The 19,185-nt window shown below is 31.6% G+C and overlaps 3 protein-coding genes across 6 annotated transcripts in view; 2 read left to right on the forward strand and 1 right to left on the reverse strand.

Moving 5' to 3' along the window:
* Positions 1–3,171, reverse strand: part of LOC108754044 (serine proteinase stubble-like) — a 20,392-nt gene extending 17,221 nt beyond the window's left edge. For all 3 annotated transcript variants that reach the window (XM_018496076.1, XM_018496075.1, XM_018496074.1), the window contains exon 1: positions 2,407–3,171. The gene's annotated coding sequence lies outside the window, so the exon portion shown is untranslated. The remainder of the gene's footprint in view (positions 1–2,406) is intronic.
* A 9,794-nt stretch (positions 3,172–12,965) lies between these two features.
* On the forward strand, positions 12,966–14,501 carry LOC108753995 (CDGSH iron-sulfur domain-containing protein 3, mitochondrial). Of its 2 annotated transcripts, none has more exons than XM_018495992.1 (2): positions 12,966–13,485; positions 13,976–14,501. In XM_018495992.1, the coding sequence occupies exons 1-2, from the start codon at positions 13,423–13,425 to the stop codon at positions 14,327–14,329; spliced, it is 417 nt and encodes a 138-aa protein (XP_018351494.1). In that variant the 5' UTR covers positions 12,966–13,422; the 3' UTR covers positions 14,330–14,501. The 2 variants fall into 2 exon arrangements, with proteins under 2 accessions (XP_018351494.1, XP_018351493.1); XM_018495991.1 differs by having other exon boundaries at positions 12,966–13,482; positions 13,973–14,499.
* A 1,394-nt stretch (positions 14,502–15,895) lies between these two features.
* On the forward strand, positions 15,896–18,081 carry LOC108754015 (C-type lectin domain family 4 member E). Its single transcript, XM_018496018.1, has 4 exons — positions 15,896–16,145; positions 16,374–16,490; positions 17,488–17,715; positions 17,829–18,081. The coding sequence occupies exons 1-4, from the start codon at positions 15,896–15,898 to the stop codon at positions 18,035–18,037; spliced, it is 804 nt and encodes a 267-aa protein (XP_018351520.1). The 3' UTR covers positions 18,038–18,081.
* The last annotated feature ends 1,104 nt before the right edge of the window (positions 18,082–19,185 follow it).

Here is a 19,185-nt window from a genome sequence, read left to right on the forward strand (position 1 = left end):
ATAGCTAACTCTTGATGTTGCTGACTCCGTTGTATAAATTTATACAGACCGAACCTGTTCAAGTACACGTTGCATTGAACGGAGAAACTTTTATCTTTCGATTGCTCATTCTCATTGTCGCAATCGTACCGGATATGTCATATGTGACAGCTTCTGTTCTCTATCGACTTTTCTCTGCCAAAGCAAAACGATGGGAAGTATCGCAGATAAAGACTTGAACAGAGACTCAATACAAATATGTTCGAAATTCGTTTTTGTGCGTTAATATATTTCGAAAACCTATCCGCGTTTCCTTTCGGAGGAATAGAAACCGGTTTCTGAAGAAATCTTTACGTCGCAACAGTGTATCTTATTCACGGCCTTGAAAAGAGTAAGCATTTTCGCGGTCTAATTCATCGATCTTTCGTGACGAACACTTTCCATTGTGTAACAAATCTTTTCTCGCGCGCTAGCTACTTCGTTTCTGGGCCATTTTCAAGATCACAAATGATAGACGTGCAATAATAATTGCTTTTCAGCGGACAGTTATGTAAAAATCGCATTTTGCGAAACAAAATTCAAAAGAATGATGAATTAACATATTTCTATTAATTGTTTGTTTTAAGCCTGATTAATGTTTTTTTACTAATGACTAGCGTGCTAGTCTTCTAGCTAGAGAAATAATAATAAAAGAATATAATTTATAGATTTTTATATTGTTTTAGCTAATTTTCTTTAGTTTTTCAAAAAATTAGCACGCTAATAAAAAATGTGTAAATCAGGCCTTATGGAGAATTACAAGATGCATTTATTCTCACAACGCTTATTGCTAGACGATTTAAGTGACAAGTTAAAAGTCTGTCGGTACAACTCTTCCACGTTTCTCTCTTCAGACCTCTATCGAATTCTGTTACGTAAACCACGAGAAGTGTTTGGGCAATGCGTGTACAACGGTACCGAAGCGTGCATCCTCAATGCGACGTCGCCAGCGTTTCGTTTTGAGAAAGAACGGAAGTACTTTCACTGCCTACGAGGATGGCAGTTTAAAAAATCTCTTCTGAGGCGCCACGTGACGACGAAAAGTCGCGCTTTAAACCAACGATCACGCGGCTTTTACGAAACCATGTCTACTTTCCGAAATCAGAGAGAACTTTCTTCTCATAAAATTAAACCAAAAATGTAACCGTTTCCGTGTCTGCGTAAAAATTTCGAGGAGCGCAACGTTTTTGTCGGCCACTATTTTGTATCTTTGGCGTTTCAAGTTTCTGCACGAATTGAATTAATGAATACAATTGCTTGGTAAAGATAAAGTATGCAGGTGAAATTCATACGGGAAATTCAGTAGACAATCCGGTCTCATAAAATTATTCAGTTATAAGAAGATACTCTTTCTTTGATACCAATTTTAATGCAATTGTGAATTATCTAAAATTGATATTCAATCAGAACATTCCTTTCTTAACAGGCTCCTGTTATTAAGTCTACATTATTATTAAGCCTAGAAATTACTAGCATAACGCGATTGTTAAACTTAATGTCGTATTATGTTGAAATCCAGGTTGAGAATCTGACACCGATCGCTTCCAGGCGTCAAAATCACCGCACGCATCGGCTTGCACTTTTCGCTTAACACACTTTTTATACGTAAGAAACGACTGATAGCCTCTCTTTGGAAAGATAGGTGCTCTCCACGAAGCCAATCTTGCTTTCTCCCCGCTTTTATAGTAACTGCCATTTAATCAGACATTAAGCTTAACGAAACGAAACGAAACCAGGCATTCCGTTCTATATGCCTTCAACATTGCGTCGACTCCGACAATAAATCGAATAAATTTTGATCTGCTTTGCTATGTGTTCTCCACGTACATGATTATCGTACAATCAAGCGCGCGATAAAATGGGTGAAAGTTTTCATTTTCGAAACTAAGTTGATCAATGGACGAAGTTCATCTTGCATTGTTAACAAAAAAAAAAAAAGAAAAAAAAGAAACGTGCTTCTGATCGTGAGATAGATCTTCCATCGCATTGCACTGTTTTAGCAAACACCTTCTAATATTGTTTCTCCGCAATAATGAACCACGATCATACGACACATACGACGATCTCAATTTATGAACTTAAATTGCATCTTGTTATAGAAATGCAACAGACTTTTCTCTTTCGAATTGCTTTCTCCCTGCTAAATAAGTAATATCCCCTCTTCTTCCCATAGTTTTAAGATATATTTTATATAATATTCACACCGCGAGAGCTACTAACAATATTCATTAGTCTCCGCTTTTATCTTATTCGTGTGAACTATTCCCAGATTTCGCGCGTGTTCTTTTTATCTTAGCGTTTTAAGATTAGAAAATAGAAAACGCGAGGAATAAAATAGACCAGCGATCTACGAAAGTGGGAGACAAATCGGCGTGAGATTGCACTCACCGATTCAACAGACGTGACCTTCCCGGATTTCTCCTCGGTTGATCGAAGCAATGCGAGCGATTTCTCAGGAGGAACCAGCCAGGACACTATTCCTGCCGCCCGCTCTCTTGCGACCTCTTCGTCTGCCTCGTATGACCGAGGTAGTCCTCAGCACCATAACACAATTGAGGATACCGTCGCGACAGGTGGTTGCTTCCGTATCACCGCAAGATATTGTTCGCCGTTGATTATCTTCCAATTCCACAATCACAAAATGCCGCGCGCACTCGTAATCTACATATTCAGAAACAGCAAAGACCGTGCCTGCGGTTGTACTCTCGAAATTATTGCAAGAAGCTGTATAACGTCTTGTTCGCGCAGTCGTGCGTTATCGCGACATGATAAGGTTTTGTCACTTCGGTGACTAATAAAGTCGTGTTCGAATCTTCGAAATACCGTTCTTAGTTCCGTTATTGTCAAGCTTTAGGATTCCTATCTTTTGTATCTTTAAAAGGCCACCGCTTTTTTCATTTTTTTTTCTTCACTTGCACTTATTTATTTATTTTTTTTTTTTTTACCCTGTCTTACACTGAAGATTATCCAATCTCTCGATCTGATTCTCCCGATTCCGAAGAAAAAAAATTTCTTTTTTGGAACCCAACACTTCGTGAACGACCGATGGAGCGTATCGGTTACCACACGGTGGCAAAGCTCCACGCCATGTGGAAGGCTCGCACCATGTCTATCCTCTCTCGTCGAGGGACTCCGAAGAACGCCTGCTCGTCGTTGATGTCCGCCGGTACTGCTACGTCTGCTCTCACTTTCTCCGTCGAGTAGTTTCATTTCGATACGTAAAACTCTCTCGCAGCGTCTCCCCACTGTCGCGTGCGAGGTGACAGCCGCCGGCGCCATTACCGATCCTCGGCATCCAAATAAAAAAGAAGAAATAAAACTAACCGGTGCGGGGAGGACCCTTGTGTGATAATTCAAAATGGCTCTTCTCTTCTCCTATTTTTTTTCCTTTTTTTTTTATTCGTCATCGGTCTCACTGAACTCTCGTAATACCTTCTGACATCCGGCAATAATGGAGGGAATTTTCCAGGAAAGATATACAATAATTTCAGAGTAACTTCAACTTTTTTCAAGTATTATAAATTATATATATATTTTTGTGTTATATATTTTAGTGATCATAATGCTAGTATACAGTAATATTTTACAGATATTTGAGACAAATAAACAATATTATCGTAAAAGAGCGCGATTCAAAAGGAATCACATCCCCTAAAATTGCAAAGAATGAAATGACATCTGAATGTCATCAAAATCTACGATGGTCCACCTAATCTCACGCCGCATTGTTCCTTTGTTTATTAATAACTTCCACAGAATGAGTAAGATGCAGGTACCTAATTTCTTACTTACTAGAAAGTTACAGACACTTGACATTTCTATCTTATAATGTTAATTAAGGTAAGAGTTCGTGTAAATATTAGAAAAAAAACACAGACAAAATACATCACAAATCATGTAGAAAGCATTACGCAAAAAAAATTTCATATCTACCATCAAACATCTATAATCCGAAGAATTTATCAAATCTATCAAATAGTGGTCGAATATCTTGTATAATCTCAGTATTTTTTGCAAAAAATTATTTTCAATAATTCAAAAAACTTTAATATTATTATTAAATTCTATTTTAGTTTAATATGTAATATTATATATGGTTCTATCTTCAATTTAGGACTGTGTATCAAGCTCAATAAATAATATCGGCGAGCAGTTTGCCTAAACTGTAGAAATTGTATAATATAAATTGACACAAAATAAATATATTAGACCAGATTTTCTGTTTTGCTCGAATAAGAATGTTTCGCTTTCGTGTTATAAAAATAAAGTTAAAATCTTTTAATTATAAAGAGGACCTGCTTGTTACATTGTAAAAAGCCATAAAGATAAAGCATCTCAAATTCGCGAAATATTTTTTCACGCTTTGCTGAAACCGTTGTAGACGTTTAGGAAACAGTTTGGAACAATTAACTGCAGTCAACCGTTCTGAGCGCGAACTATTGTTTTACTGAAAAAGAGCATGAAAAATGGAAACTTTTCTTGAATTTCGTACTTTGTAAAAATATCTTGTTCTTTGTCCTTTAGTACACATGATAATTTTCCGACCCTTTACCATTTTTAAGTAATTTTTACATATATTTTAACTTTTAAAAAGTATTATATTTATAAAATTGTGTGTTTTTTTTAAGAAAGAAATATTATTCAACTATTGTTCTTAGTGTTTTAAAGAAAAAGAGTGCACAGGACACAAATAAACTATTATGCACACTGAAAAAATATACTAAATTTTAATAAATGTTTAAATAATACGAACGAGAGACTCTCTAAATTAGAGTCGCGACATGAGACTAACACGACGTTAAGATTAGACAGAGATATTAATATATTTCTTTCTCTGTCATGGATTTTGTTAAGACTACTACCCTGCATACAAAAAGTTGGCTCAAATCGTCTCGTGTCGCGATTCTGATTAGAGGGTTTCTAATATTAATTAAATAGGGGAAGTCCAGGCAAACGCCCTGGACAAAGCGAATATTTTTTATTTTTGCTTATCTATCTGAGATAATGCTATAAGTTTAACTGTTGAAGGATTGATCGATTGGTGACATGAAAGTGCGAAACAACATATGATTGTGCTCATTTGTGTTTGATAGAGATAATAAAAGAAATTGTCTATTTTCTTGCGATTTTTGGCTAAAGTACGTAGCTTAATTATTAGCAGTAATTATTTCTTAATCAATGTGAAAGATTTTTTATAAGAAGTCTGTCTTTAAATGTGTATTCAAGATTAAAATTTTTTACTTGTTGCTTAAACTTAATCTAACCTTTCCAAATTTACTCCAAGTTCTTTAGGCAAAGTGAATGAGGGAAAAGCGAATATGTGATTGCATTGAAAATACCGGAAAAACGAAGGGATAGAAGATCTTTTGATTGAATAAAAGATATGATTGTTTAGATCTTACTTTTATTTTATTTTTTCCACAACACAATATGTGTTCCGTACATCGACCCACTGTTCAAAGACTGGATCCGGTGGAGTCAGTACTCCAATGGGCTCGTAAAGGTTATACTACATATAAAGAATTTGACAGTTACTTTTGTGATGACTGCTAAGTGCCAACACTGATTTTGGTTTTTTTAATTCCATCCTCATTGGCAAAGCAGATGGTTTCTCTTTTTTTACGTTTTGACTAAAAAGACATTTTAATGTTCATGTTTTTTAATTTAATTTTATTTTATTTTAAACTTGATTCTATTAATAGAATTAAAAAAGGTTTCAGATCTTAATTTTGACTATGTTACTTTTTCTTCCCAAACCTTAACATCCGCTTTGCCTGGACTTTCCCTAAATAATAATACTAAATGTTAGATGTTTATATTTATAAATATTTGCTAAAAAAATCATTAACTTGATTCAACTATCATTTAATAAATATTTATTTACTGTAGATAAATATTTAGTTGTTACTAAAATTGAAAAAATGTTATTAAAATTTAGAAAATATTTTTTCATGTACTAATTTACTCATATGTATGTTTTTTATAATACGCCGCGTTCTTCTAAATTGATCTAATTAGGCTAACGTAATAAAATATTTTTGCAATCTGGGTTAGCACTATTTAAATCTCAAATCATAAATTGTTTGGAAAGTTACAATTCAGAATTTTCAGTAAATCCTTAACTCGCGTTAAGATCAGCAATTTGATCCATTAAGAAGAAGAAGGCGCCATTTTATCAGGGACATTCCCGTTCTTACGAATTTACGATGGGCATCAGGAAATCGTTGCGCCGTGAATTATTATTTAATGATAGTGAAAGTCGGTGATAAGTCGAAGAAAAATGATGATACAATCTTAATAAGATTATTTTTCAACGTAAAGCTTTAATATGTTACCTTTCATGCTTGAATTTGCGCGAAGACGAATTACGATTGTCAGGGGACTCGCCCGCGAGCTTTGTAATCATGATCGATGAATGATGACGAGCCGTTCTAATCACTTTCGAGATCGACCTTCGCTGATTGCCGTAACATTCCTGCGCGCTGATGGTGTAAATTATGAATCTTATGGATCCGTTTCGGTAATATCGTAATTGCAAGGACGTAAGACGACAATGTGGCAACCAGCTTTTTCAATAACAAGTTTATTCTGAAAAACACTCGAGAAATTGTAATTTATGATATAAACGCTTTGATTCATCAAATTATAAGGTAATATTAGGAATCTTGAATAATTTTTTTAAGTGAAGGAATGTAGTAATATTCGGTTATAGAATGCTGCAATAAAATTATTGTAATTATAAGCAATATTATAAATTCAAAAAATAATAAATGTACATAATTAGAAATAATACATAATTAGAAATTGGACATAATACAAATTATGTCCAATTTGAGTTATTTTTAATTATAAAAGTGAAATGAATTTTCATCAAATTGTCACTCCTACTCAATGTGTCGTTAATTTAAATTAAATAATGGAATTAAATAATTTAACTCAAGAAATAAATTAAATATATTACTCTTTAATTTATTGTTTACTAAATGCTTAATATGAATATATCTAAATTAAAACTAAGCAATTCAACCACAAAATGGATTAATTTATATTTTGACATAGAAAAATTAAAAGTAACAAAATGTTATTTAACTTAGGGAATTAAATTATCATTATTTCTTAATCATTAACAATTTAAAATTAAAAATTAATATTGTAAAAAATTAGAAACACAAACCATTACTTGTATGTTTATATGTTTATATGTGCAAAAACATCGAAAATTTATGTAAATTATATTCTAGCTGAAAACGAAAGTAAAAGATGTTACATACGTCAATGTACAACGCATTATTAACTCCTTTCTCCTTTTTGACACCTCGAACCAAGACATTGGATTAGTAAGTTGTTACATGAACTCTCTTTGAGTAAACGCCATCCAGCTGACCACAGCAAGCTTGAAACATAACGCTTATCCGCATTAGTGAGAGTGACAAACCATTAAGTATGCGGATTCAAGCTCCAACGAAGTAATAAATCTCTACTGCTTGTAATTAGAAATTGCATTTTAAAACTAATTTGATTTTTTTGTTATAAACGTTTAATTAGTTTTTGATATTACCTGCAAATATATGACACCTTTCATGCGCTCGCTTTAACAATAACATAGATAAATGAGCCTACCTAATTAATGAGGTTCGTTAACAGCAATGAATTGCATCTATTAAAGAAAAAAATTGGCATGAAGAACGCGCTGAATTAAAATCGAAAGTGTTCTCCGACTAGATTCTATTGTAGAGAGCGATTCGCGGCGTAAGAATGTCGCGACTGAGAATGCGCGCAAAGTGTGCAAGAACTGGGTCGAAATTGGAGAGCACGATCGCGAAATCATCATTGCTTCTTTTATTTGTCTAGACAAGTTGCTTAGCACCCGCCTGTATACCTAAAGTCAACCAAGTGTAACTTTCTCCATGAACTTCGAAAGTCCGGCGTATCCGTCGTGTTTATCGCGACTTCGCGACAGGTTCACGAACAAATTATGCCTCTCATTGCCGGAAGTCTGAGAGTTTCTTCTTCTATATATTTTTTAGATATCACTATCTATAATGATTATTATCCCATACGGATAAAAACCAAGCTAATATCATTTAGAGTTGTACGTTTTGCAATATGTAATAAGTAAACAAGCTGGGATACCAAAATTTCATTCAGTAACAAATTAATTTGTTATCAGTGAAAAGATAAACACAATAGATGTCTGAAACAAGCTACAATTTCTAATGTTTATTTACGTACAAATAAGTATCAAATAAAAAATATAATAAAGAATAACTTAAACACATTTCTTACTTTTTGTTTTTAAACTCGTTTTTTTGAAAATAATTGTTCAAGTAAACCGCATTTATTTTAAAAATTCAAGAATTATTTTGCAATTAGAGTTATGCTGGTTCGATTGTATGCGACCCGCAACCAAAGTTTTCTAAAAAGTCAATGCACAACTCGATAGGTATTTCAGGCGCGTGCAAGGTAGTGAATTAATTGAAATAAAGAAACATTAATGTTGCAGTAAAAGAAAAGAAGAAAAGTGGATCCGTGTTTATATTGTGCAATGTTAAAGAAGTCTAAGATGCCGAGATACAATTAGGCGATGGTTGCACAGTCTTTTGCGTATACAATACGTGCCCGTGCAACTATATTGTGACGCGAATAGATAGATATCTACCCGTGGAATGCGATGACTACTGCATGTAATATTAACCAGAGCGAAAATGAAAAAGGCAATGTATCAGTCATGCAATCACGTCACTACATTGATGCATTGACGAGCATTGAGTAACGAGTTTATCTAATAATAAGCTATAATTTCTACGGAAGTACGAAAAGAACAGTATAGTTTTTATCTGTAAAATTGAGGGCGTACAGAGAATGTGTAAGAAAAAAGTTTAGCCACACAGTTTTATGTGTTTATCAAATTATTACCCAAGTAATAATAAGACGTAATTGTCACTTCAAAATTTGTTTTTGTTAAATATACGTTACTAAAGTAGCGTATATTAAAATGAAACAAACTCTGGAATATTAGTTACATCTTATCATAAAGATTGCACCAAAATTTTCATTTGTTGGTGAAGCTTTATGGCTACCTAGGAGAATTTATTTATGAAAAGATAAGGGAAGGGGGGCATCGTCGAAGCATTCCCGAAGCACCTTAAAGTATCAAAATGAAAAGTGGTCGTTAAAGGTTAATTATTATTATTATCGGTATTTAAGATATAACTAATTCTAGAGTTGTATTTTTTTAATATACGTTATTAATGGCTTGTTGAACATAAAACTTTTTAACCAAATTTTTTTGCTATCCTGCATTTAATAAATCTTGATAGAAACTTTGTTGTGCGACATTAAAATATATTTTAAAATCGGAAATTAATGGTAACTGACTATATAAAATAGTATCGCAGTTTTATAGATACAAAAAGAGTTTTTATTTCAAGAATTAATTTATCATACATTTTAAATCTATTATTCATCGTTAATGAATGGTAATAACATATTACGAAGAGTAATAACATAATTATCATTTTGTTAATGACAAATAATTAATAAAAATCGGACTATAAAAAGTTAAAAAGCGTAACATTATTTTATACTCGAGATACGTTAGGTAGTAAGTTCAAGGAATCAAGCTTATGAAATGAAAATCTTTTTTATCGCAAAAATCGTAAAGTAATTATCTTAAATAGCTACTACTTCACGTGTAATACACAAGACTGACGTTAATTAGAGCGATATAAAAGGATTCTATTCGTAATCTTCCTCGTAAAAGGAAAATGTGCTATCATACTTGCTCCAATAATTTGCAAAGCTTATTGCGCTTTATAAATGATGTATTAACTCTGTTAGAAACTCTGTAAAAATATTACGCACTGTGCGTTATATGCAATAACTTAGTGTATAATGTAAAATTAAATAATGCGAATTAATCTTAATTTAATCTTAAACTGTGTAAAATATTGTGTAAAGTGCATTGAATGCAATTAACATATAATCTTAAATTAATAAGTATTAACGTAGATTAATTTTAATTTAATATCAACGGTTAATTAATTTCGGAATTTCCTATCTATCTTAATTTTTATGTTGTTACGTTTACTTTTTTTTTTTTCTATGCTATAATAAATTGAGTGTAATGATTATAATTGAGTAAAAAATGATTTTTTGGAGTATAAAAGTTTCCAACAAGATGAAGAGGTCGAGATGAAACTCTTATGCATCACTAGTCATACTAACTTCCTTTCGCGACCCATATAGAACGGTTTGGCGAATATATATGGTATACACAGCCGCGTATATCGGCGCAAGTGTATACGCAAGTGTACATCTCTATGCGCGAAAGGGACTTTACTTTCTCAAGCACGCGACCGCCGTCACTCCATCGGCAGCTCCTCTTACTTTCTCTCCCGCACGTTTTAAAAGTAGGTCCCAAATAGGATTAAGCGATCTTTGAAGAGTCTTACTACTCGAATCGCTACTTGTATTGCACGCTCTGCGTTGCAACGTTACCTACCGCTAATTATACGAACAAATACTATATGTAATAAGCAGTGATCGGAATTACGATTGACATGGGATCCCTTACAGAAAAATCTAAATGTAAATTATTATAAAATATAATTTTTTATAAATATCGTTTAATACATTTCTTCTTTCTTAATAACTGTTTCTTACGAATCTCTTAATGTGATTCCATCAAAAATCCACAATAAAAAATTATATTAATTAAAATCCTTATTTTTTTAATACTGTCATAATAAGCAACTTAAGTAGTTTAATGTTTGTTTGGTTTCCTTTTTCAGAAAATTGGATTAAATTCATATCTATAATGTAAAATACTATAATAAAGCGGAAAATCAATAATATACAATAAATTGTTAACAATAATGATTTTAATTAGGGTATAAAAATGCTTTAGTAGATCGTTTACGTAAAAAAATTCTGGAGATTATTTGAGGTATGATACTCAAAAAGTAATTAACCACTACTTTTCAGTATATAATTTGACAATTTCTGTAAGGGATGTGCAATCTGTTATCTGCAAAATGTTATCTCTATAACCAATTTCTTTCCCATTTGTCGGTAAATTTAATTTGATAGCTCTCTGTTCTCTGAAGAAAACACTTAATAAGATCAATGTGTCAATTCTTTAACTTAAATATCTGAGTAATTATACTAATTAATCTCTATTCGAGTGACATTTTTTCAATACTTATCGTTTGTTACACGCATTTATCGGCTTTCTAATCAATAAGCGAGCGAATCTCGGAGGGATAACTCCAGTATTCGCTCCACTTACGTCTTCACGGCGTCATGAACGGTCAATTACCCTCGTAAATACATCTCATGGCGTGCATTCATAAAACGCAAGTTACTACTTCTATCTTACTACACAAAAACATGCCATTCCTATGTCTTCGCGCACAATTTTTTTGTATGTTACTTAATTTTCATTACGTTAGATTTGTTCTTCTTTTACGCGGGCATAAATATATCGGCTTATCGACTAGTTTAACGTGCTGCTTAAGATAATAACAAGTTGGAATTTACATTGCAATCCGTATATATATATATATTAGTTTTATTGCTACTCGATTAAATTAAGTATTTGTCTCTAATTACATTTACGTGCGTCATGCAATCACTACATGGTATACAATTTTTATAATATACAGTCTCAAAAGTATTCTTTCTTTTATTAGTCGCTTTTTATACATATATACATGTCCTCGCTTTCGTCAGCGAAAGTGAATGGGACGCGACAACGTTTCTAATCAGCCAATTTGTATCAAAAACTACTTGCATGTTCGTAATCGAATGTTATAAGTACGTCTAATAAAGATTGTAAACGTCACAAAACAAATTAGAGATTGAGATCAGCATGTAAATTGTTCTATATAATTTTAGTAGTGTAAGTTATAGTGCATAAATACACATAATACAACACATAAAAATCAATAAATTAACGCGCTTAATATTAGTTTCTCAGTTTTTATGAAATTCAACAACTTTTATTTTTAATAAGAGGAAATCGTTAAAAAATTCTTAATTTTAAATTTCACAATTAAAAGATTATTGCAAAATTTTATTACTTTTATTCCTAGATTAACGATTAAATATTTCCCAGTAAACATAAAGTAATAACATTGATTTATAATTTTACACTCAACAATGCATAACAATTACATAAAATATACTACAACATTTCAATCAGCAATGTTTTAAAAAATGTTTTAAAAAATATTTTTAAAAACATTAAAAATAATGGGTTAAGTCCCCTTTTTTTTTTTATTAAAAAAACATTTATTTAACGTGTATTTGAAGAAACATTTCTTTAATGTTAAAAAAAAACGTTTTTAATGTTAAAAATATTTAAATAAAATAAGAAAAAATAACAAATATAGAATCTTTTTTTAATTTTTTTTTTATCGACAGTGGCTTAGACAACTATAATTTTATTTATTAATTTCTAATTTGATTATAATTTAATCTTTTCCCCTTACCGGCCGGGTTTTAACCTGGAATCTCAGGGTAATGAGTCTCGTATCTTATCCGTACATGACACTTATCGATACACACAGTTCTTATTATCCATATATGGTACATACTTAACGCAATTATATTATATTAACTTCTCTTCCGATTATAACCCAATCGTTTTTATAAATTATTCTTTTAATTATTTCCTACGTTTTGTTATTATTATTATTTTTTTCATACTAAACAATAATTTTACAGAAGAAAGAAAGATGTATGGGATGTATATGAACATGTATGAAATACATCGTATTATATATACATATGTATTATACAATATATTATATATGTTTATATATATTTATATAATGACTGAATGAATACATGAAAAATTTTTTATCAAGATATATTGCATAACATCAGTACTACAAGTAATTATATGTTATTGTTGCAATTCAAAAAAAAAGATTTTTTCGCGTTTCCAAAATAACAGCTTACAAAATAGCAGACATATGTATGCATCCTCCTCCATAAATCCTTTCATATTATGAAAATGCGAATTACACAATATTTTACGTCATCAAATATAGCAGGAAATGTGCATTATAAAATCGCACTGAGGTCGACACACGTGTTTAGCTGAGAGTACAAGAAACTCGCACTTACAGCAACCTCGTGCAGTGCTGCTGCCACTGAACGAGTTTTATTACACTCGATTTTGGATTGCACTAGTTCAATTCAATTCAATGTAATCTTCGTGTAGGAACAGAAATTAACCGAATGTCTTAAGTTTCCTCAGATTGGTTCGTAATACCTCAAGACTCAAGAGTCAGAACTCTAGCAGTTAGCGTGACTGCTCTCTTGCTGCTTTCTGTTTATATTAATGTGAGTGCTGCTTTTAATTTAGTGGGATTTATTATTACGTGAGTCAACGAAATGAATATATTGAATCGATACCCGCAATTCGCTCGTCTGAGTGCTCTTTGTCACAAGAATGTACGTATGAATAAACTTATGCTTTATAACCCGTTTCTAATCTCATCTCTTTCTAACCTAAATTAATATTCGTAAATGCGATATAGCAAGACAGAATAACGGGAAAAAGTCAGAATTACTTACAACTTCAGCAAAAAATTAGGAATTATAATCTGAGGAGTAATAATATAACATTCTAGAGCTTAGATGTCATATAACTTCAACATGTTGAAGGCTTGAAACTTGCCAATCGGTGGGTCTAACTCCAAAAACCCTTCCTCATAAATGATATACTTTTATAGAAATTTAATACTGAAAAATAGTAACTACTTATTTTGAGTGTTAAAAACACTCAAAATACTGTTGTGTAGTGCTTTCAATACTGAAAATAGATACTGATAATTATTTACTACATTATACTATTCAATTAGTATTAAATTAGATTTTTGTAAGTATAGTAAGTAATGGTAAATAATTCGCTTTGATTTTAACTTGATGTTTGATTTTTCAGATTTCTCGCTTTTCTACAAAAAAAACCGATAGTCCATCGATACCTGTGAATCCTCTGAAGGATATATACAGTGCCAATGATCAAACTGGAACCGGAGCGATATACGACAAAAAACCATTCAGGATACTTCTTACTGCTGGCAAGAATTACTCGTGGTGCCTATGTGGACAGAGCAAGAATCAGCCATTCTGTGATGGCACGCATAAAGACATTTTTCTTAAAATAAAGCTGAGGCCCATACGTTTCACTGTTACGGAGACTAAGAACTATTGGTTGTGCAATTGCAAACAAACATCAAACCGACCTTTCTGCGATGGAACGCACAAAAGGCAGGATATACAGGAGAAGAAAATGTAGATGACATGAAACTATATTGTTGATATAACACATTGAATTTTGGAAATAAATATTACTTTTTCGGTGTGCCGTACCTCTATAGGTATCCGAAATAGTGTATATAATATGTACATTAATAAAAATACTTTTACCACGTATTACAAAATAATACCATTTCTAATTCCTTTTCTAGGAATAATCGGCCAAACTGATTAAATAAAAAGTATTTCTAAACATAATTATTATTTAATTTAATTATTTGTTAAAATAATTATTTGTTAAACTTAAATAAGTAAATCATTAAAAGATATTAATACTTAATTGTGATATTAAAGTAAAGATTACTTTTATAGCGTGCCATATCTTTTATAGATAATTAGAGTGGTATATATAAATGCATATTAATAAAAATATCTTTGACTTATATTATAAGTAAAAATCCCATTTCTAAACCCTTATATTATAAGTAAAAATAATCCATTTTTAAACAATAATTGATCAAATTAATTAAATAAAAATTCTTAAACGTGAATTAAATACATTTTTTTTTTAGAAAAAAATATTGAGATTAAATTGTGAATCCTCGAATTTCGGGACACACTGTATACATAATGTCTATTTATATGTATCAGTAAAAAGAATTCGTGTTTATGTACTCTCTTTGCAAATTGGACAAAAATCGGGTTTTCTTTAAAATGTAGACACTATCATCTCACGTACATATAATAAAAAAAATTAAATTAAAAATATTTATTATGTTTTTTGTTTATTGTATATTTTATAAAATTGACAAACAATTGTTAAATAAATGTGGACAAATCATGGACAATTGAATCCTATGAGATTTAGAGATAAACGTATTGTTGTATTTACAAGTGTAATGACAAATTTTTTAACTTTTCATTTGTTTATATTTTGATTTTGCAAGATAGACAAAAGACAATTGGATAGACAAATGCGTACACAAGGTGAACAATCGAATTCCGTACATAATTTAGAAGAAAATATGCATACAAAAAAGGGGCTAGAATTTTTTATTTATTTATAATTTTTTTGGAAAGTTAAACAAATTATGGATGATCGAATGCGAATTCGCATATAGGGGTGCCAACTTCACAGACTTCTAACTTCACTGGTATCTATGTTCCAATTAAATTATACCTTCTATGTTCCATTTGAATTATACCTCATTGCCTTACAAATATATTATTTATCTCTATCAATCACGAAGACTTATTTTATGTATTTTACTTCCATTTGATTTACTCTTGATGTCATAAAACTATTTTCCCTTTTATATTAATTAAATGAATAAATAAATAATTAGAAAATAGAAAACATTGAGATTACATGGCAATATCATTTTTCTGTCTTTTACTACGTGTGTACGGCTTCAATGTTTCCACAATTGTACAATTATCTTGTCTGATTGATGTGCATTTCCGAAGTCGGAAGTACGTAACATTTGCATCTCTATTATTCGAAAAAAAAATGCAACGTGCATTATATGAGTCGCAGTGTGTCCATAGTGCTTCTAAATAATCGATCGTATCTTCTCTTAAAATCTTAAGACAATATATTTACAAAATGCCAAGCTTTAACTTACAATTGATGTTGTTCTTAATGTTTATGTATGTAGCGTATTTAGCGATCTGTGATCACTGCTGTTTAATCAATCGCCATGAATTGCCGCAATACGATCTAATAAAGACCAATTTGCGCTCGAGTCAACCGATCATATCACGAAGAGTGGTTTCCCATGTGAACGAGTGTAAGAAATTCGCCGCATCAAAGAAAGCTCTCGCCTTCAATTTTGTTTCCGCGAGAAACCCCACCGGTATGCGAATGACAGACAATTAAACGTAATTACAACAAATGTAATTATAATAATTTTGACAGACTTTCTAATTATGGCAAAACATAACGTGTATTACAAGTGCAGACGTGTTATAAAATGCGACGTAATTATTAGTCAATTCAATTATCATGATTAATCCAGCATATTACACGTTTCGTGTAATTTCTTCAGTATATGTTCTTATGATATTTCTTTATCAACGCGCAGGTGGACAAGAAAACTCGTGTCAAGCTCTTCAATGTCCCGAAGATCAAAATATGACGACCCTCGTACCCGAGACAAATTGCAAATATTACAGCATGTATCCCGTTTTATCTCCGCCCGGTAATTGCAATTACAATTACTCGCATTACTCGCATAAATATCTATGGAATTTGTATATTAGCACATATGTCGCGCTATATCGAAATCAATCGAGCATATAGTTGTCAATATTTTAGAAAAAAATTTCAAAGTTTCTGTTTGTTTTGATAAATATATACTCGTATAATTGCAAATTACAAATTTAATGTAATATTTATGTAATATTTATACGAATATTAATTCCAAACAAAGTTTCATATTATATGATATTAACATGATGATATTCATGTAATATTCATGTGAATATATTCCTTTTATAATGCCATTAATTATTAATCAATAATAATAAAAAGTCATATATTAGGTTGAGTAAAAAGTCATCGCGTATTTTTTAGCTCAAAGTTATATATACAATATTTTCGTCAATAATGAATGAAATTCAAATTTAAAAAAAGGGTTTTAAAGCTTGAAATCTCTACTTTTAAAAGCTTATCACATTTTTTAAGTTTATATGAGTTTGATAATTTTTACATACCAAAAACTACGAGCTGAAAAAGACGAAAAATTTTCTTCTCACTTTGTAGATTTGTAACGTGTCCAAAACGAATTTGAGAAAATTTTCGATTACCTATCGTGAAAGCTTGATACTTTCCCTACAAAATCGTTTTTTTTTAATATTCCTACGACTTTTGATTACTGAGTTATCGCGGATTAAATAAAAGAATTATTTTGACTTTAATTGCTCATAACTCCATTAAAAATTGTCGTATCGTATAATTTAAAAAAGAGATTTTTAAAGCTGAAACTTTACTCTATCAAGATATATTTATATTGTTGGTAAGAAAGTAATTGCGGTTTTTACTGATAGATGTCTTTTAAAAAAACGCGATGACTTTTTACTTAACCTAATATATCTTTATATTAGTTCAGTCATTAGGACATTTACTTTACAAGATGCCTGAATTAATTTTTTCAAACTTTCTAAATTTCTGACATTGTTAATAAAGATTACTTTTAGTGAACGCTACGATAGAGTGCATTCCTAAAGCGGGGATGTTTCTATTCTCGTCCGAGGTACTGAATTACACGGAGGCACGAAGTTTCTGTCAGAAACGAAACGCATCGCTCGCACATGTGATAAGCGAAGAGCGCACGGAAGGCCTCGGCAAATTAATGTCGCAGAATTTTTCCAGATTCGTTGGTCTCAGCAGCGAAAGGAATGAGAGAATCTGGAAGAACGAATTCGGTAATTCACTACCATAGTTTACGTTTCTTATTTGCAACAAAATAAAATCTTTCAATTCGAATGCCAAACATTTCTCTTTACAAAACTAACAAAAAATACATGATTTTTGACAGGTGAATCCTTATCTTGCTTCGATTATCGAGCGTGGGGTGAAGGACAGCCGTCACACTCGAAGGGTTGTGTTGCTCTCACAAATCCGTCTGCTAAAAGTTCGCCGCCCTTCTGGAAAGTGATGCCGTGTCACGCATTGTTGCCATTTATTTGTGAAATCCCGCCGTTGTCTCGAGAAACTTCGAAGCGACGTTATGGGAATCACACATGATACGTCATCATGCATGATATGATTAAATGTATAATCAAATGCATTTCATGAGAAGCAATTATATTTATAATAAAAACAAACTTGAGAAATCAGAATGACGTAATATTTTTTGACAGAATAGCTCAATTGAAATAAATCAAATATAAGTAATCACAAGGGCTACGAGCCAGTTAAAACGTCTGTACTTTTTACTGTTTTAGTTTTAAATATTAAATTTTATTAATTTTAACTGTTTCGTATTGTAATATTTTGTCCTTTTTGATGAGATTTTCTTGGGTTTCACTTATGCCCGTTACCAATATAAAGTTAATCTCGATCCAATTGACTCTTCATCTTTTTCTAATTGTTAAAACTAAAGAAAAAATGAAGAATAAGTTAAACTGAAAGTCAAACTTTGAAATATAAAATTGATGAAAATGGGCATTAGCAATGAGTGCGATAAGGTCAAAATGAAGGCAAACATTAAATATGTATAGAGATTTAATATAGGATTACAGGACTCCAGCATTGCGTATGTAGAGAGTGATTTACTCTCTAATGGCTTTATTTACAGGTACGATTGTTAATTCGACGTATGCACGATTGGACACGTTGACAAAGGAGGGGAAAATATATTTATATATATATATATATAACTCTCACTCGGATCGCGATGCGCTTATACATATATATGTACATAATAGGCCTAACGTTAATAACATTAAAAATCGTTTCGCTCTTGGATCGTTAACTCCTTACGTTCTAGAGCATGCTTTCTACAGGGATATCACTTAGCAACTATGCAGCCAGATAGCTGTGCGCTGCCGCATTCGTCCGACGCTTTTCGACAGGATATTCATCGAGAACAGCTCGTTATAGCATGATATAAAAATGATCTCGATAAGATTCGATGTCGAACAACAACAATCGGAAATGTAGTCTGCTATTACATTAGTCTTACAACCTCATGGGCAACATCACTTATTCACCATAGCGCCGTACATAATGATAAATCGAAAGCGTGTGAGAGATAATTATATCGCGATTACATACACGATCGACTAGAATTTGTCGATCTACTGTGGCATTCGGATATATAATATTTGGGACGCGATTCCTTTAGAATAAAGATTTCGTTACAATCGTTTCTCGCATGTTTTCACTCGATG

This window comes from Trachymyrmex septentrionalis, unplaced genomic scaffold, assembly GCF_001594115.1.
Source record: "Trachymyrmex septentrionalis isolate Tsep2-gDNA-1 unplaced genomic scaffold, Tsep1.0 scaffold74, whole genome shotgun sequence".
NCBI lineage: Eukaryota > Metazoa > Arthropoda > Insecta > Hymenoptera > Formicidae > Trachymyrmex > Trachymyrmex septentrionalis.